Source organism: Fistularia commersonii, chromosome 7, assembly GCF_037954325.1.
Source record: "Fistularia commersonii isolate RoL2024-O1a breed Wild chromosome 7, RoL_Fcom_v1.0, whole genome shotgun sequence".
Classification (NCBI taxonomy): Eukaryota; Metazoa; Chordata; class Actinopteri; order Syngnathiformes; family Fistulariidae; genus Fistularia; species Fistularia commersonii.
Window position 1 is genome coordinate 18,125,719 of NC_141290.1, and position 17,072 is coordinate 18,142,790.

Consider the following 17,072-nt stretch of genomic DNA (forward strand, 5'->3'; position numbering starts at 1 on the left):
TTTGCATTGGGTGCAGTCAATGTCTTTTGGAAAAGTGACAAATCCTTTAAAAGTCCAGTCCTGCGGTGGATGGTTTCTCTAAACTCGAACAAAAAGCCATATATGGAGAAATCAACTCAGTGCTTTGGGAGCAAGCTCCTAATCTATGACAGAAATTGCATCTTGCATATAAACCCCCCCCCACACACACACACACACACATGTCAGGGAAACAACTCATATGTGTGTAAAGATCAAACATTCTGAATTATTTCCCACTGTCTCAAGGTTTTTCTCTGTAAACAAGGAACATTCCTGTATCTTAAGCAGTTTCCTAGCCAAACAAAAATGGGCGCAATGAATAACTGATAGTGTGTGAGTGATCAAATGTGCCTGAACAAGACAGTCATTGTGCTGTTCGATAAGTCCTGGATCCACATGATAAAAAGCAGCCGGGTCATTTACGGGTCGCTTTCTGCTTCAATCCCAAATGACTAATCTCTTCACAGTAAATGCCCTGGAACGTCCAGATTAATTCACTTTCGCTGTGCAGCTGAATATTTTTTTCCCTCCTCTCTGTGTTTCCACCCCCAGTGTTATGTAATACCAGTGTTTCTACACTCTTGTCTCGTTGCAGACACACAACACACAGACGTGCCAGATATGCTGTCAGACTTCAGAAAGGTTCTGCTGCTCTGGGCTTGTGATTGAACATTAATCAAGTACTTTACTGTTTTGGCTGGATACAATTAAAGGGAAAATACTGTAATAGAAAGGCAGAATGTTGCCAGGACCTGGTCACAACATTTCCTGACATGTATTCAAGTTTAATTATCAAGCGCATTTAGCGTTTTCATTGGGAAGAACAATGTTATGGATAGTCAAATGCTGAGATTTCTTACTTTAAGCTGACACTTATTTTAACTTGCATGCAAATCTCAGACATAAGTTATGATGGGGTAGCCTGGCAACTAAATCTGCAGAGGTCAAATTTCATCTCATTTGCCAGATCTATCTGTCCTGCATAGAATCAATTCATCATTCTGTTTCCATTTGACAACTGCCATGTCAATCACTGCACAATGTATTCCGCTACACCTTTTCAGAGGGCACCTGTGATTGGTTGTTGTTTGACCTTTTACCTGACTATTATTGGTTATAGACTGAGCCATTTCGGTCCATAGCAGTGTAAACCCTATGAATAAAGGCTGCAGAGGGAGAGAAAAACATATATTTTTTTGAATGATGTCTGATGTCAAACTAATGTTTGAATCAGTTTTATAAATATTTAAACGTATGCATTTATGGGGATAACCCCTCTCACTTTTAAACAGAATATATGTGTGTGAATGAGAGGGACCAAGGTAGAACGGTGAGGCTACAAAGAGTGGAGATATCAAGAAGTTGGAGGATTTCAACTGCTTAGGGTCAGTGGTGAGGCCAGTGAGGCTGTAAGATTTGGAGAAAGTGAATATATTGGTAAATGGATGCTGGAATTGGAGCTGCCAGACAGGAGGTCTAGAGGGAGACCAAAGAGAAGATTTATGAATATAGTGAGAGGATATGTAGTTAGTTGGTGTGAGAAGGGAGGATACAGAGAATAGGGTTATATGGAAAAGGCTGATTCGCCGTGGCGACCCCTGAAGGGAAAAGCCAAAAGGATAAGAAAAAAAACCCTCTCGCTTTTAAGAGTAAAAGCCATTTATTGCTTTTTAATCTATTTGGGGAAATGGCAAAGTTATAGTAATTGTTCTCAGGTATGGTAATTGTCTTCAAGGCGAAGGCCGACCCTACAGTGATAAGTGAAGAACAAATATAGAGCAAATATTAGTAGCTTTTACTAGCTAACATTAGCTGTTTTTGCAGAAGTTTATTAATAAGCTACATCTGTCTTTGTAACAACCTAGCTATAAGCTAGGAGTTATCAATGATGATTTTTTTGCACAACCCATTGAGGCATCTGGATTGCAATGGAAGACATGGATGATTTCTGGGTTTCAATTTTGCTCATGTTGATAAGGGAAAACACAGTCACACACGCAACTAAACAACAGGAACTCAAGTTTACGTGAGTTTAACAGAAAATGTTAGGGTATGTACATTGGTATATAGGCTAAAGTCATAATGACCTTGAGGTATGAATAAAATGATAAAGTTCCAATTGTCAATCTTGTCATCCGGTGGGATGATTTTTGATAAATCAGTCATGCTTGCCGAATTAAGAGTTTACTTATAAGCAGGAAAACAAGGTACTCTTGGATGGACTTAGATGGAGTCTCACCCTGGTGGTTTGTCCCACTCGTCCTCACTGAAGCCCCCGTCGCTGAAGGGGTAGTTCTTTCTGCATCCAGGAGGTGGCGTTGCGCTTCGTTGCTGCTTGGTGCTCCGCCACTCGTGAGGGTGAAGGGCGATACCGGCGGCCTGGTGGCTGTATGTTCCTGCAGAAAGAATAAAAATGGAACTTATATATGGTTTGCTGCTATTTTCAAAACCGGGGGTTCCAAACAATGTAGAATCTCTATGAAAGAGATGTCATAACTTGGGACTTATTTCTAGCTAACCATTGTATCAATTGATACTTTATTAATACCTCAATCTCTGCAATGAACCCATCATGGATAAACCATGATCAGTGTCTTGCTCAAAAACACTTCGAGGAGCCGAGTATCAAACCAGGAATGATCTGTTCCAAAAATGATTGGTCTATCTCCTGCGCCATGCAGGAATCTATCTGTCTTGTTTACTGTTTACTTCAATAATGTCTGATGAAATCCAAATTTCATCATTATTTTTAGGGCAAATCTTTAGGGGCAATGTTATATAACTTAAAGCACTTTCACGAAACATCTGAGTTAGTTCCTTTGGGATTGTGTTTTACAAATTCAATGGAATATCTTTATTCTATATTCTTTAACTTTATGTTTTAGAAAATATACTTATGAATCTGACCTAACATCTTGGTCATTTTCATAGTGTTACTTGGTTACCTTTAAATGACCTCTTGCTGATTTTGAAAGGACTTTATTGATCTCATGATTATAATATGGTAAATGGCAGAAAAGTCACTTCACTTTCTGGTGAAATGTTCGGCAGCTATTTCCATTCTCTGGGAACCTGATGCAGTCATGATTTATACAACATTTGAATTAATATCATTAATTAGTTTTCATTTATTGACTTGAGATATTTCTCAGGCAGTTACCAATCATGTGTTGACATCTCTCACAAGATTTGCTTGTCTTGCTGTATTTCGCAGATGGTGACCTTTAACCCTCCACCCACTCTAATCCCAGGCTTACCCTGGCTACCATAACCAGCGTCTAGACCCGATCCGTCCCATGACTCCATGGCCGAGTCCACGCTGGGGATTGTTGTGGAGTAAAGCTCCGACAGCTTATTGGTCTGTTGGCTGTCGGTCAGGTCGTCCTCCTCGGGGTCACTGAGCTCGTTCTCTGTTGTATCCTCTGCTTCTGCCACTTTCCTCTCCTCAACATCTGACAGATGAGGAGGTGTAATAAGCTTATTTAGAATGAGACGAAGTTAAGAAGAGGCTCTTGGGAATAAATTGAGGTGATGGGTTAGTTTGAAGTTCTTCACGAACGTTTGCATCCCACCCTTTAAATTTGGGGTTAGATTCTGTAGGGTTACACTATAAGGTTAAGGCTGGGAAAAGACCCTCTACTACATAAAACTGATACCGTGACCACCAAGGGCACTTTCTTACTTGCCTCAGTTAGACCATTATCCCAGTTAAAGAAAACAAATCGAGAGTGAATAAAACAAACACACAAACAGACTTTTGGATCTATCTTGAAATATCAACAGATTTTTATACAGAGAATCAAAACTGATAAAGTTATGACTCTCCCTACTGGACACATTAAACATTGCAAATATCCCAGTTCAAAAACAGGGGTTGTTGAGGTTTTGCGCTTCATTTTCAGAATTCTGGTACTAACTGTCAAGCTGCTTCTTGATCTTCAGCGTGACCGTCTCTCCGGCCATCTGCAGTAGGTGGATGGCTTCACTTAGTGGCTTCCCCTTCAGGCTTACGCTGTTAATGGCCAGGATCCTGTCACCCACGTGAATGGCCCCTGTCCTGAATAAGCAGGGTGAAATGATTCTTTACACAGACACACAGTCTCTCTCTCTCTCTCTCTCACACACACACACACACACACACACACACACACACACACACACACACACAAATACACACACACACACCCCTTCCACACACAAACTGTAAGCTCATAGTTGGCCAAAGTTCACACAAGGATTTGAGTCTGTATTAAATTGTTATTTTTTTTTTTGTGTGACAAATTATCATTATTATTATTGTTGTTGTTTTAGGTTTTTACCTAGAAATAAAAAATTAAGCTCAGTTTGTTTAAGCCAATATCAAAAAAAGTACTACGATTTAAAACACATTTTTCATGTGATGAAATGTTCAGGATCTCAAATGATGAGGCTAAAAAGTGATTTCTATCTGACATTAAGGTGATTTTTTATTGCTATTTTTAGGCTAGAGAGATAATTTTATCACACTGCTGTATGCTAATAAAGGACTAATTATTAACGTACTGTTTGATCATCATGATCGAAAAAGGGGTTGTACTTCTGCCAACCAGAAAGATAGTCAATTTCCAAGATCTTGCAATCTCAGAACAACTATTAAACTTTGACCTATGAAACTTTGAACTATTAAACACAAACCGCATCGACCGAGGAGACGATGAAGCAGTTGATACTGAATTTGCCCCCCATTGTGAGCTGATACCGATTTATTTATAGAGCTTTTAAAGAGCGCCTCTCTGGCCTGAGCAATCTATTGGCAGCAACTGAGTGGAAACAGAACAATTATGCCACAAAATCCAGTTAAATGGGCTTTGGGTAGGAGGAGGAGGGATGCGCCGAGGATCATTAGGTTGATGACCTAATTAATCGGAGATCAGGCAGACCATGATGTCATCAAGCCCCCCCAACCTTCCCAGTTGATGTGTGCCATCATCGTCATTGCATCACAGAAAATGTCACTTGCTGCACCCTCTGGTTCCCACTCAATTTAAGCTGCTATCCTAATATAGATATTAAGAGACAGGTGATGCATTCACATGTCATGAGAGCAGGTGAGAGTGACTGACTGAGGTTCGGTCTCCTCAGCTGCACGGCCCGTGAGCCGGTGGCTGCTGCGAGGTGACACAAAGATGAAAACGTTGATGTGCAAGTTAAACCCTGGTTCTGGAGTGATATTGAGTATTCCAATCACCCAACACACACACACAGATGCCTTTTAAAAATCCAATTATTGACTGTTATAACATTCCAATATTATGCTACATCATCATCATTATCTTGATCCCCATGATCATCATCATCTCTTTTGCTGGTAGACTTTAGTTTTAACTTTGATTTTCACTGTGGGGAAACACTGCATGGAAATTCTCAACAAATATTTCAATCTGATAGAAAGTTAACCTATAAATTACTTTTAATGAAATTCTCCCCTTGTTCGTGATGACTCATATGTGCCATTTGAGTCACCACGAACAAGGGTGGGGATTTCAATCTTTATTTCTAATTTCATCTAATTTCTTTTTAATGCTGACTTTCTGTAAAACTCAGTTCTATCCACCTCTGCAAAGCCGGGTCTAATAAAGAATTTAATTAGAAGTCAGTGATCATAACAGGTCTTGTAATGAGCGTTATATACTCACATAAATATACCTTTTTTTCGCAATTAATTATTTCAAGGTTAATTAAAGGCTCACACAATTTATTTGACAGGAAATTCGCCAGTTTTCTAGATGAGAAGATAGAGGTCCTCCCTCTGCGATGTGTCATGTTGCTAAGAAGCCTCCCTCTGCTAGTTAGCTTAGCATGACGTATTGTGGTCTATGGTTCATTTCATTATTCATTTTGTTAACTGGAAATCACTGTGTGACCATTGTGACCATTTTGAGACTTCACTAAGCTGGAAAGCTTCCCCAGTGAGGTGATCTCACAAGGGCCTCTGAGAGACACTGACATGATCTCTTGAAAGATCTCGATTAAACGTCAAAATACGGCACGTATTCTTAGTGTCTGATTTGTTGCAACAGGGAGATTTTTCCTGAAGTAAATCAGCAAAATTTGCTCCTCCATGACAGAAACCTTCTGCCTGCACGACAATACAGCTTCACCTGCAAAGCAGCAGTGGAACAGCAAACAAATCCAAATTTAAAATTCAAAGCAATTCGCCCCACTCAGCTTGTCATCCTCCACCTGGAACAACCTAGAAACACGAGACAGCCAAAATCCACGTGCTGCATGGTCTGTGTGTGTGTGTGTGTGTGTGTGTGTGTGTGTGTGTCTGTCTGTCTGTTTTGCATTGTGTATTTGTTTGTCCTAAAAGTAGCAAACAAAACAAAACAAAATTAAAAAGCATAAAAATACAAAAAGTGTGTTTTGCCGACTGATACATTCATGAACAGGGTTGTGATATCTAAAATTGTTTGAAAAATAAATAAATACAAAGGTAAAAGTAGAAGCTATCAAAGTAAGGCAGGATTTTTTCACTCTTTGCTGTGTTTCATTGCAACAACAAGCAGAGGAGTGGTTGCCTACTGTCGTCATATAATTATTTGAGTTTATTCTAATAAGCACTGACGACATTAGGCAACTGCTGAAATTACACTGGTACTGTCAAAACATGCAAATGAACTGACAAAACACCTTTAGTAAGATTCAAAACAGCTTGAATTCAACAGCCAATCAAAACTGTCAGGCAATGACATCACTCCACTCTATAACCTTTTGTCTTCGGTCTTCATTGATTCAGTTTCTCTGTAAACTCTGTTATTAGAAATTAGTGAAACCATCCGGCAACTGAGGCTGGTATGTTACAATTTGATGACCCACATTTTGAAGTCAAATGTGTGAGTTTGTGCATCTGCGTAGATGTCGTTTCATGGTTTGGGCTTAAAATCAATTATATTGTCCTTCCCCACTCAGATAACGTGTTTCCTGCAATGTACATCACCACATGTAGGACAAAGTTTTAATGTCCTCATGTTTTATTTTTATGGAAGGTAGGATTGCTGACTCATGTCAGAAACATGTTGATTTATTATTAATTATCATTCATTTAAAATGTACAAAGACAGAATTAACACTGCACTTCATCATCAGATGGTAGATATTATGTTTCTTATGTATGTGCATGTCTTTGTGTACGTGTGTTCATGTACCTCTCTGCCAAGCCTCTCTTTGTAAGGCCTGATATAGTGATGGGGTCAAAGGGCTCTTCAGTGCCTGAGATGGTGATACCTAGAGGGCCTCCATATCGCTTCAGCTCCACCGTGTAAATGATGCTGCCTGAAGTCTCCTGTTCATCTGTTACACAATGCAAACACACACACACACACACGCTTATCTCTTTCTTCCAAGTAGGTTTGTTGACGTGCATTGGGCATCAAACACATTCACTTGAGGAGACAAATCATTAATTGTTAATTTCACAGGAAGGATCACACACACTAACACGGACATAGACGCTGGAAGTAGGTCATCAGTTTGTCTGAGACCTACGCAGATGAGAAAGGCAGTTTCCATGGTAACAAGAGAGAAGACTGTCTTGTCATCCTTCAGCATTAAACACACTCTTTCAACATATTGCTATTTTTGTGTGTACGTGGGTGGGTCGTTGTTTTTGTCTAATAACTAATTTGATGACTTTGTGTTACATTAAAGTACTTAGTCTATGCTTTCAGCATTGCTAATATAGCCATGATTACATGCATTAGTGTTTGAAAATTAATCATAATAATGAGTCAAATTTAAATAAAGATGTCATATTGCCATAAAAACCATATCATTATTATTATTATTATTATTATTATTATTATTATTATTATTGAGCCATCTATCCATCCATTGTCTGCAGCTTATCCTGCACTCAGGGTTGCAGGGGAAGTGGGAGCCTATCCTTTCTGTTATCAAGTGAGAGGAAGGGTGCACTCCGGACTGATCGACAATCAATCACAGGGCCACATACAAAGACAAACAACCTTCACTCACTCACTCACTCACTCACTCAATTTTTCCAATTAAGCTCCTGCATGTTTTTGGACTGCGGGAGGAAACAGGAGAACCCTGAGGAAACTCAAGGCAGACAAGGGGTGAACATGCAGACTCCACACAAAAAAAGGTCCCCTTGTCAGAATCAAACCAGAGTCCTTCTTGCTGTGAGGCTGCTAACCACTGTGTCACAGTGCCACTTTTCATTATTATTATTATTATTGTTATTATTGTTGTTGTTGTTGTTGTTATTGTTATTATTATTATTATTATTATTATTATTGTTATTACATCTATAATATAATATTAATAGGTGCAGTGGTAGCAGCGGTGGCAGTAGTAGTAGTAGTATCAGATTTGAAATAGAAATTTTATTTGGTGCTCAACAAGCCATTGACGGTTGTATTAATTGTGGTCAACACTGCCACCCAGCTGGCAGCTTACGTCACTACAAGTCTTCTAATGGACCTTCCCCTGATGTATGCTGATCAAATACAAACTGAATTTGACCAGTTTTGAAAATATATTTCCAATATCAAGGCTTTAATTATATGGGATAGGATATAGATTAAATTATTGGCATTTTCCATATCGTCGCCAAGCTCCATAAGTTTGAACATAATTACAATAGTGGGAACAATAATTCAGTGCCCATCACCTGTGTCAGTCACTTTCTCGAATACAATTACAAACCTGAATTGTCTTCATCTTTGCGTATCTTCAGTTTGACCAACTCCTCACATTGCTGCAGGATCTGCTCGGCGTCGTCACGGGAACAGTTCTCAAGGCGGATGTTGTCGATAGCAAGGAGCTTGTCTCCAGGCTCCAGAGTTCCTGTTCTGGGGAAGGGAGACAAAAGGTCAGAGTTCAGTCTGTTTCTCTCACGGCAAAAAGCAGGATCAGAATGTCAGAATGTCAGAGTATTTGGGATAAACTGTGGATTTTCATGATACATATTGCCATGGGAAGAATTTTCTCATGGTAGCAGGGCCAGTGTTCAGGATATAATCAAAACATGAATACAGAATTACTGAAAGCGTGCTGTTCGCTGTTGCATTGAAACTCTCAAAAAAACTAAAAAAGACATAAAAAACAAATCTGACATTTACTATGTTGCAATATATATAATTTTGTTCAATAATAAGTACAATAAAGTAAATGACAGGTACCTGTGAGCCATGCTGCCCTTCTTAATGTCGGAGATGATGAGAGGCTCTCCTGACTTTTTACTGGCTGTGGAGGGAATAACATCGATAGGCTTGAAATAGAATAACAATTTATGTAACAGAATGTATTAATTCATATGTTTATGTGAATTTAACAAGGTACACACATTCGAGTGACTGGCATGGAAATATAAAGACACAACAAATACATTTTAACTCTTATTTGACCTGCTCTGTATGAAATGGTCACGTATATAATACAAATAAAAGATTAATAACTAATGTAATGTAATGCAAATGTTGAAATGCATATTATCTTACAAAAGACAATGTAACACTAATACTTAAGTCATAAAAATTGTTATTAGAAGCATCTAATCTTACACATTTCTGATATCTCAGGATTCAAATGTAGCTTATTTTCATAATTTTTCATTTTTGTTACAATCTTATTCTATGATATGTAATAGTCTCTATTCTTCACCAACATCAACAGATGGCACCATTGCTCCCTCAACAAAACTCTAGGGGAAATAACCCTTTGGTGAGGTTATTACCTTTTTACTATTTTGTTGCAAAATGTTTATTCTGGAATTTAAAAGAGATGCAAATATAAGCAGTCATGGTTTTTTGTGCCTATACTGAGAAGGAGCCATAAAATCAGACAGATGTAAATCACAAGTAATGATAATTTATAAAATCAAGATTCAATTCAATAAAAAGATATGGATCCATTTATACATGACCTCAATCTTTAAAAATAAATGTGCATATATATGCATATATATGTATGGTATGTATATATAGGAAATATAGGAGGTGAAGTTCTATTTTGATTGTCAAGCACTAGCCATGGTTCTATAATCCGTTCATTGTCAGTCCACAGTAAGAGCCATTGGTATGGCATGGAAACAACAATGTAATTTTATTAGGATCTGTTTTTTTTTTTTTTTTTTGACTTGAAAAAATAGGATTTAAAATATTTGCCCAATTAACTCTATTCTTCTTCCCTTCCTTTTGGCTGTCCCCTTCAGGGGTCCCCTGAGCAAATCATCTGCCACCATCTAACCCTCTCCTCCTCATCCTCTTCACTCATGCCCTATTAACTGACATTGTGTGTTAAATTTAAAGTATTCCCCTTGTTATTAATCCTTAAATCAAAGACATTTAGCATATCTCAGTTTAAATTAAAAAAATATATAATTACAACAATTTATTGTTGATATTAAAATCATCAATTTATTAATTCCTTTGTATCATTTATAAATTTGTACCTCATGTTATTCATTTTAAACAGTAGAAATAATTGCCATCATTGTCCCCCCCCCCCGCTGTGTGTTGCTACCACTGATGGTGAGTCCCAGTTCCACGCCTCTTTTCTTCGGCAGTTTGACGTGGAATGTCCCGCTGCTTGGCACAACCGACTCTGCAATGCAAACAGGAAATATGCTTTAAAAAAAAAAAAAAACACTATTGTAGTAACAAGGTGAAATCAGCCTGTGCTTTCGCCTCTTCAGGACCAGCAGTAATAGATTTCAAAAACCTTAAATGTGACCCAACCAAAAACTACACAGTAAAATCCATCCTGCATATATGGATTACCTAAAAATCACAATTCACAACAGGAGTTCCCCTAGACTCATCGTCAGCAGTATAAATTCTACCACCTACGTCTCCAACACTTGGCTCCTTTAGGTATACAACACATCAAGAAGTGAAAGGATTTTGCCAGCAGTGTTAAACAAATCAAACTGGACCCTTATGACACCAGGGTGCCCTTTGAAATTATTCCTGATGTTTATTCCTTAAATCAGATGTAGTCACAGCAATAAAGAACCAACTGCTAAAGGACAAAACGCTGGCCAATATGACTAAACTTACAACAGCTCACAGCTGTGCCCTGCTGGACCTTTGCTTACAAACCACTTATTTCCATTACAACGGCTGTTTCTGCAGGCAGAAACATGAAAGTGTTATGTGCTCACTTGTATCTCCCACAGTAGTGAACCCATACACAAAGCAGTCGAGAGGAGGGAGCTTTCCATTTTCGGGGGCACAACATCAAACTTGGTTCAAGAATGTGGATAGCATTTGGGTTAAAATCAGGAAATAAGAGGTGGAAGTTTTTGTGGCACACCTCAACATGGTTGACAACCACTTTAAATTCACTGATGATGATGTCACTGATGACACTGATGACGTCTTGTACTGCTCAGAACATATTCAGGACAGAAGTCTGGAGATAACGATCTACCAAAAAACATCTCACACTGATCATTGCTGTAATACAAGCAATGTATGTTATTACAATATCCTATTTCTATATGTCTATCTTATGTCATGTTTTTTTTTTTGTGGTTTCTGTTTACCCAAATAAGGTAGCCTCATGATTTTATGATTTGTTTTACATGTTGAATCTCTGCCTTCTGTGGTTGCAGGGATTTTTTTCAACCATTGAGTTGAGAGCTCTTATGACCCCTGGTTTGTGTTCAAGTGGGTGGTGACAGTGGAATAACAAGTACAAGTATGTTTAAAAAAACAATTATAAGAGTTTTCAACAAGCATCAAATACCAGTACATTTCAAACCCTACAGCCCCCTAAGGCAAAGATTTGTAAACCCCAAGGACAGAACAACCAGACGCGAGGTCAAGACTGTGGAATACCTCTAAATAAGTGAGGCAAAATATCTGCAGAAGCTGATGGTGGAAAGGAGTGTTGCTGCATCAGGTCAGAAATACACAGTCTACTTACAATTTTTAAAAGGACAATGGCCACTCCTTTGAAGATGACAAATGGATGTAGAGGAGTTAGTTAATAATCTTTGCCAAACTGGAGAGACTTTCACTGAATAGATCTTCAACAGAACCTCTAACCCATACAGCACTTTGCTGACATCCATTCCAAGACAGATCAATACACACATCCAGACAGCGTACCCCGCCAACTCCTGCCAGAGCAACAGCCAAAGAAACTCATTAACTTTTTTTGAACAATTTATGCAATAGCCTCACAATTACCTATTCATTTTCCAACTAAGATGAGTCTCCTGAATTCCTGGCTTTGTCTCCCAAACAACATCCTATAACATGTACCATAACTGCACGCATGAAGCCCAATGAACAAATTGTAACACAAATTGCTACTCAACTCACTCATTCAGAATAATAAGCACATTCAATTTAGATCCCAGCGCAACCCAAATGTTAGTAGTTATATCCAGGAAAATAAGGGATACCGTCAGCATACAATCATTATGATGACAAACGTCTAACAGGGTAGTGGGTGGGGCTTAATATTGGCACAAACCTGCGACATCAAACTCAATCTCCAGGGAAACTTTATTGGTCAATGCTGCGTCTCGGAGTAGTTGATTGGCTTCCTCCAGAGTCCCGTCTTCTGTCGGAATCCCATTGATCGACAGAAGTCTGTCTCCAACCTGCAGCAGACCACACCTGCGGAAAAAGGTGTTTCCATAGGGATGTATGACACAATAGTTCAACCTGCTCATTAATCCATGATGTAAGTGGTGTGCAGGAAAAAAGAAATTCAAGAGAAAGGAAAAACAAAAGTAGCTGCAACTCTGATTCTATTTTCATGGATTCATATATTTGTATCCTGATTCTTGATGACATGTGATGTTATGCAATCTCAGTGACACTGTCTGACAGAACTTTGAATGCCAAAATTGTGAGACTTCACAGGAAAGGACATTTATTTGGATGTTGGCTATAAAAACTAAAGAACCAGAACAGGTGAAGTCCCCTTTTAACATCTTTTTTTTTGGAAATCACATTTTGTTTTGTCCTCATTCACAGAGATTATCTAGAATCATTTGCAGCCACCACAAAGAGCATCTGTCCACTGTGATTCTCTCAAGCCTGCGGTTAATGATTGTCTATTTTTCTACTCTGATTTTATTCTGTGCTGCGGCCGCTTCTCCACAAGCTCACATAATTGCTGTTCAACCTTTGTTTTGTCCGAAAACTGCAACAAAACAACTGGTAAGAAGCTCATTATCTCAGCATGACAACGGAATTCCACTGTGATCATGGCCAGGGCTTTAGTGCATCGAAACACCTTAGACTCCACCTTTGCCTCCTGAGAGACTAGGTTTGTTGTTTTCTGCATTTTTTGTTGTTGTTGATTTCCCCTCAGTAACTGTAATCAGAGGAACCTTAATATTTTTAAAAAGCAAGCACAATCCTTTAGGAATGTCCCCACATGAGGACAATTGAGATTTCAAGACAAATTTCCTCAGACTCGTACCTTTGTGTACATAGTCATTCATGTTTATAAGGAAGTTTTGAAGTCAAGGAGGAAAAAATAAAAGGTGTTGATGACTTAGAGTCCAATTTCCTTGTATGAACCTACCTTTTAGACCAGATCATGTGGAGGGACGGATCTGGAAAGTAAGTGGTCAGTAGTGTCGAACATTGCTTAGCATGATTCTGGGTGTCCTGGGGATTTAATTTCTACAGATCTGTCAGTTTCATCGCAGCTCAGCATGCAGCCTTACGCAGCTCATATGACAGACGCATTGAATCGGAAGCCATTGTTCATGCACGGTACATGGCGCATATTGTGATAATTTCTATTCTATTCATACTGGTTCCAATTAGTACAAGGCTGTATTCACACTAACCCACAACGGCGATTGCTTTAATGAAATATGTAGTTGGGTTTTGATACTGCCTTCCAAAACAGATTCAGGGTCGATATGACAGTGATCCATTAAAAGAGGATCGTTTGAATAATGTTTGAAGTTACTAACAGTTTGTGTTTCAAGTCTTTGGTTAAATTGTTCTCCACAGAGTTCTGTCCAGATTTGGCTGAGTGAACGGATGAATAAATCAGTCTACATTTCAAAGGTGAAAAAGAACTGCAAACACTATCCCTATTCAAATAGCCTTAGGGCTAAAGTGAATGTAACCAGGGGGAATGCTGATGGTCACACAATCTAGAAGACTGCATCACGTGAGCATGCATTATGTAAGCCCTGCCCCTGACTCAGTATTCAAATAATATTCTTTGTCGATGGTCACGGATCACATCTATTTATTTTCTGCACCTGGCCTACAGTTTAAGACTGAAACAAATAAAACAAAGAAACTCTGTCACCGAAAAAGTCTTCAGTCTCTGCAGGACTGTTCTGCTTGGACATGCTGGGATGTGATTCAGGCTGCGGCTACTGTTGAGGAAAACCACTGTGGAAGAAAGCTACCGTGGAATCCTCATCAGCATACAGGACTGTGCTGAGAATGTGACTGGGTGTATTAGCCCTTGTGTCAACAACATCATACAAGTCAGGAAGTTCCCCAACCGGGGATAAACAGTGAAGTATGCCACATACTGTGTGCTTGCTCACATGCTTTTAGGTCTGGCAATGAGACAGTGTACACATCCGAGAAGTACGGTGTGAGAAAAACCGTTGTAGCAGCCAAGAGCCAGCACAGAGAGTAGCTGGACGTGGCAAGACCTGTAGTGCATCACAGACTACAAGACCCTCACTTGCACGATCAGCTCCACTTGCCAGCCAGACTCAACAACTTCTATGCCTAGTTTAAGACCTCTAGCTGCATCACAGAGAGGAGGCACACACACAACCGGACCACCTTCCCTCCCTCCCATCCCTCAACATTCTCAGTAGGCCAGATACACAAAACGCTGATGAATATCAACCCCCCTCAAGGTAGCAGGACCAGAAAACAGAGCCTTTAGTGAATCTGTTGATCATCGGGCTGATGCTCTCGCCTCCATCTTTAACCTTTCCCTCAACCAGAGTGAGAGGGCACAGAGTCATCCCGGTCGAACACTTGCCTGACTGATTACAGACCCCGAGCACTCGCTTTTGAGAGTGGTTCTGGTCCACATTCCGAGCAGCATAATCTACACACCGGATTCCCTGCAGATTGCCTACCGACCCAACAGATTCACTTCAAACGCCATTTCTGTTGTCCTCCATTTTTCCCTCTCCCACTTGGACAAAGACAAAGACTTCTACCTCAAGATTATCTTTGTTGACTACAGCGCTACCCTCAGCATGGTCTTCCCCTACAAATTCATCCACAAAATGTCCACGCTTGGACTGCACTAGATTTTCTGGCACACCCGAGTCTGTTAGGATATTCCTCAGGACCTGTGTCACCTCCTGGAAAGACAAATCATCCAGAAGGTTGTTGACATCACCGCAGTGATAGGATACATGGCTGGCGGGGATGAAATGGCCTACAAAATAGAGGTGGCCAAGTTGGTGTCATGGTGAGACGTAAACAACTCTTAAAAAAAGACAAGACAAAGGATATGATAGTGGGCATGAGGAAGGACAGAAGACTTTGCCAACCACTGTTCATTGGAAGCGTCAGGAGGAGAGGCTGCATGGCTTTAAATATGTTGGTGTCAACATCAGTGAGGACCTTCCCCCTGTCACTCAACAACGCAGCTGGATAAGAAGGTGCCTCAGCAGTTGGGCTTTCTGAGGAGGCTCAGGAAATTTGGTACCGTCAGCAACATCTACAGCTGCATCAACAAGTGATATGGCAGCACCACTCCATTGGACCCTGAATACCTGCTGGGTTTGGGGAAGATTGCATAGAAGATCATCAGGACTATTCTAGACTCTCTGTAGGGCATCTCTGACTGAAGAAGTCAAATGAGAACTGCATGTGTTATTAAGGACCAAGACTTCTGTCCTCACCTTGGAGGTACAGAATGATTAAATGCAGAACTTCAACATTGAAGAACTCATTCTTTGCCACTGCCATCAGACTGCTAAACAGCTGACAGCAGTTTACAATCATGAACTACCCCTGAAAAATCAACTGTACTTGACTCTGCGTTTCATTTTGCACTGTTTCAATTTCTTATGCAACTTATATTGCACAACAAACAGTTCTATCTCTGCACTCTGCATACATTATTTACTATAGTATCTTTCTGCTGCCTTTTTTAATCGCTTATATTGTGTATTAACACAATAACAAACACATTAACACTTTAATTTTTAGGTAGCCTTGTGGTCATGTGACATGACATAACACCAGTAACTCACAGTACAGGTTTCCTCTTTGCTCTTTTAAACCGCATTCATGAGCCAAACGCCGATTACTTAGCGTAACCACTGCTTTTTTCCACCATTATTTTGAGGTAATAGCACTTAAAACCCTCAACCTAGCGATTTTTAGTATTTGTAAATTTGTAGGCCACCTCTCATGTGTGCTGTGGAGTATAGGAGTGTGGCTCCTGCTTACTGTGTTGTGAATAGCCTTTGTGAGTTGGGTCCTGTTGCTGTGCAGTGAATAACACTTGCTATCGTTATCAGGCTACATGCTGTGTGGAGTGAAAAAGGATGCTTAGTTATTGTTGGGGCACAGGTGTAACAGGTGTCCGTGTCAACGCCATTGTTTTTATCAGAAATCAACATATGAACTCAACAGTTTTACTTGAATTAAAGTGTAATAAAACTAACTTATTTTTACACATGAGTCCTCCCTTTCTTCATTCATTCGATTGAATAACTCAACCTGTGTAATCCTCCCAGTGGCCTTTAGGGGAGTTATATTAATATGTTTATACTTATACTGTTTAGCATTAACTGCAAAACAGCAAAAAAAAATGAATGTCATTGTACAGGAAAACATGTTCCTTAAAGTGCAAATAACAATAAAAATCTTAAATGTTGACAGCCATGTGGTAGCAAAACCTAAAACTGCCCCAAAATTAACACTGAACTCATTGTTCATCTGCAGATAAACTCAAGATTAAACACCAAATTGTTAGCCTCTGCAAGTGACTTTGACTACAGCCTTTGCAAGTGACTCTGCAAGCCAGTCTTTAAATAGAATTAAAAAAAAAGAGGGGAAAGTTTTTAA

General features: G+C 39.5%; 1 protein-coding gene across 1 annotated transcript in view; it reads right to left on the reverse strand.

Moving 5' to 3' along the window:
• The window catches only part of grip2b (glutamate receptor interacting protein 2b), a 52,423-nt gene that overhangs the window by 7,763 nt on the left and 27,588 nt on the right, over window positions 1-17,072 (reverse strand). Inside the window, exons 14-21 of the mRNA XM_086149069.1 lie at window positions 12,511-12,656; window positions 10,549-10,629; window positions 9,207-9,270; window positions 8,731-8,876; window positions 7,209-7,353; window positions 3,939-4,078; window positions 3,279-3,473; window positions 2,261-2,417 (exon numbers count right to left, since the gene is read on the reverse strand). Coding sequence (XP_086005195.1) covers window positions 2,261-2,417; window positions 3,279-3,473; window positions 3,939-4,078; window positions 7,209-7,353; window positions 8,731-8,876; window positions 9,207-9,270; window positions 10,549-10,629; window positions 12,511-12,656 — 1,074 coding nt within the window. The remainder of the gene's footprint in view (window positions 1-2,260; window positions 2,418-3,278; window positions 3,474-3,938; window positions 4,079-7,208; window positions 7,354-8,730; window positions 8,877-9,206; window positions 9,271-10,548; window positions 10,630-12,510; window positions 12,657-17,072) is intronic.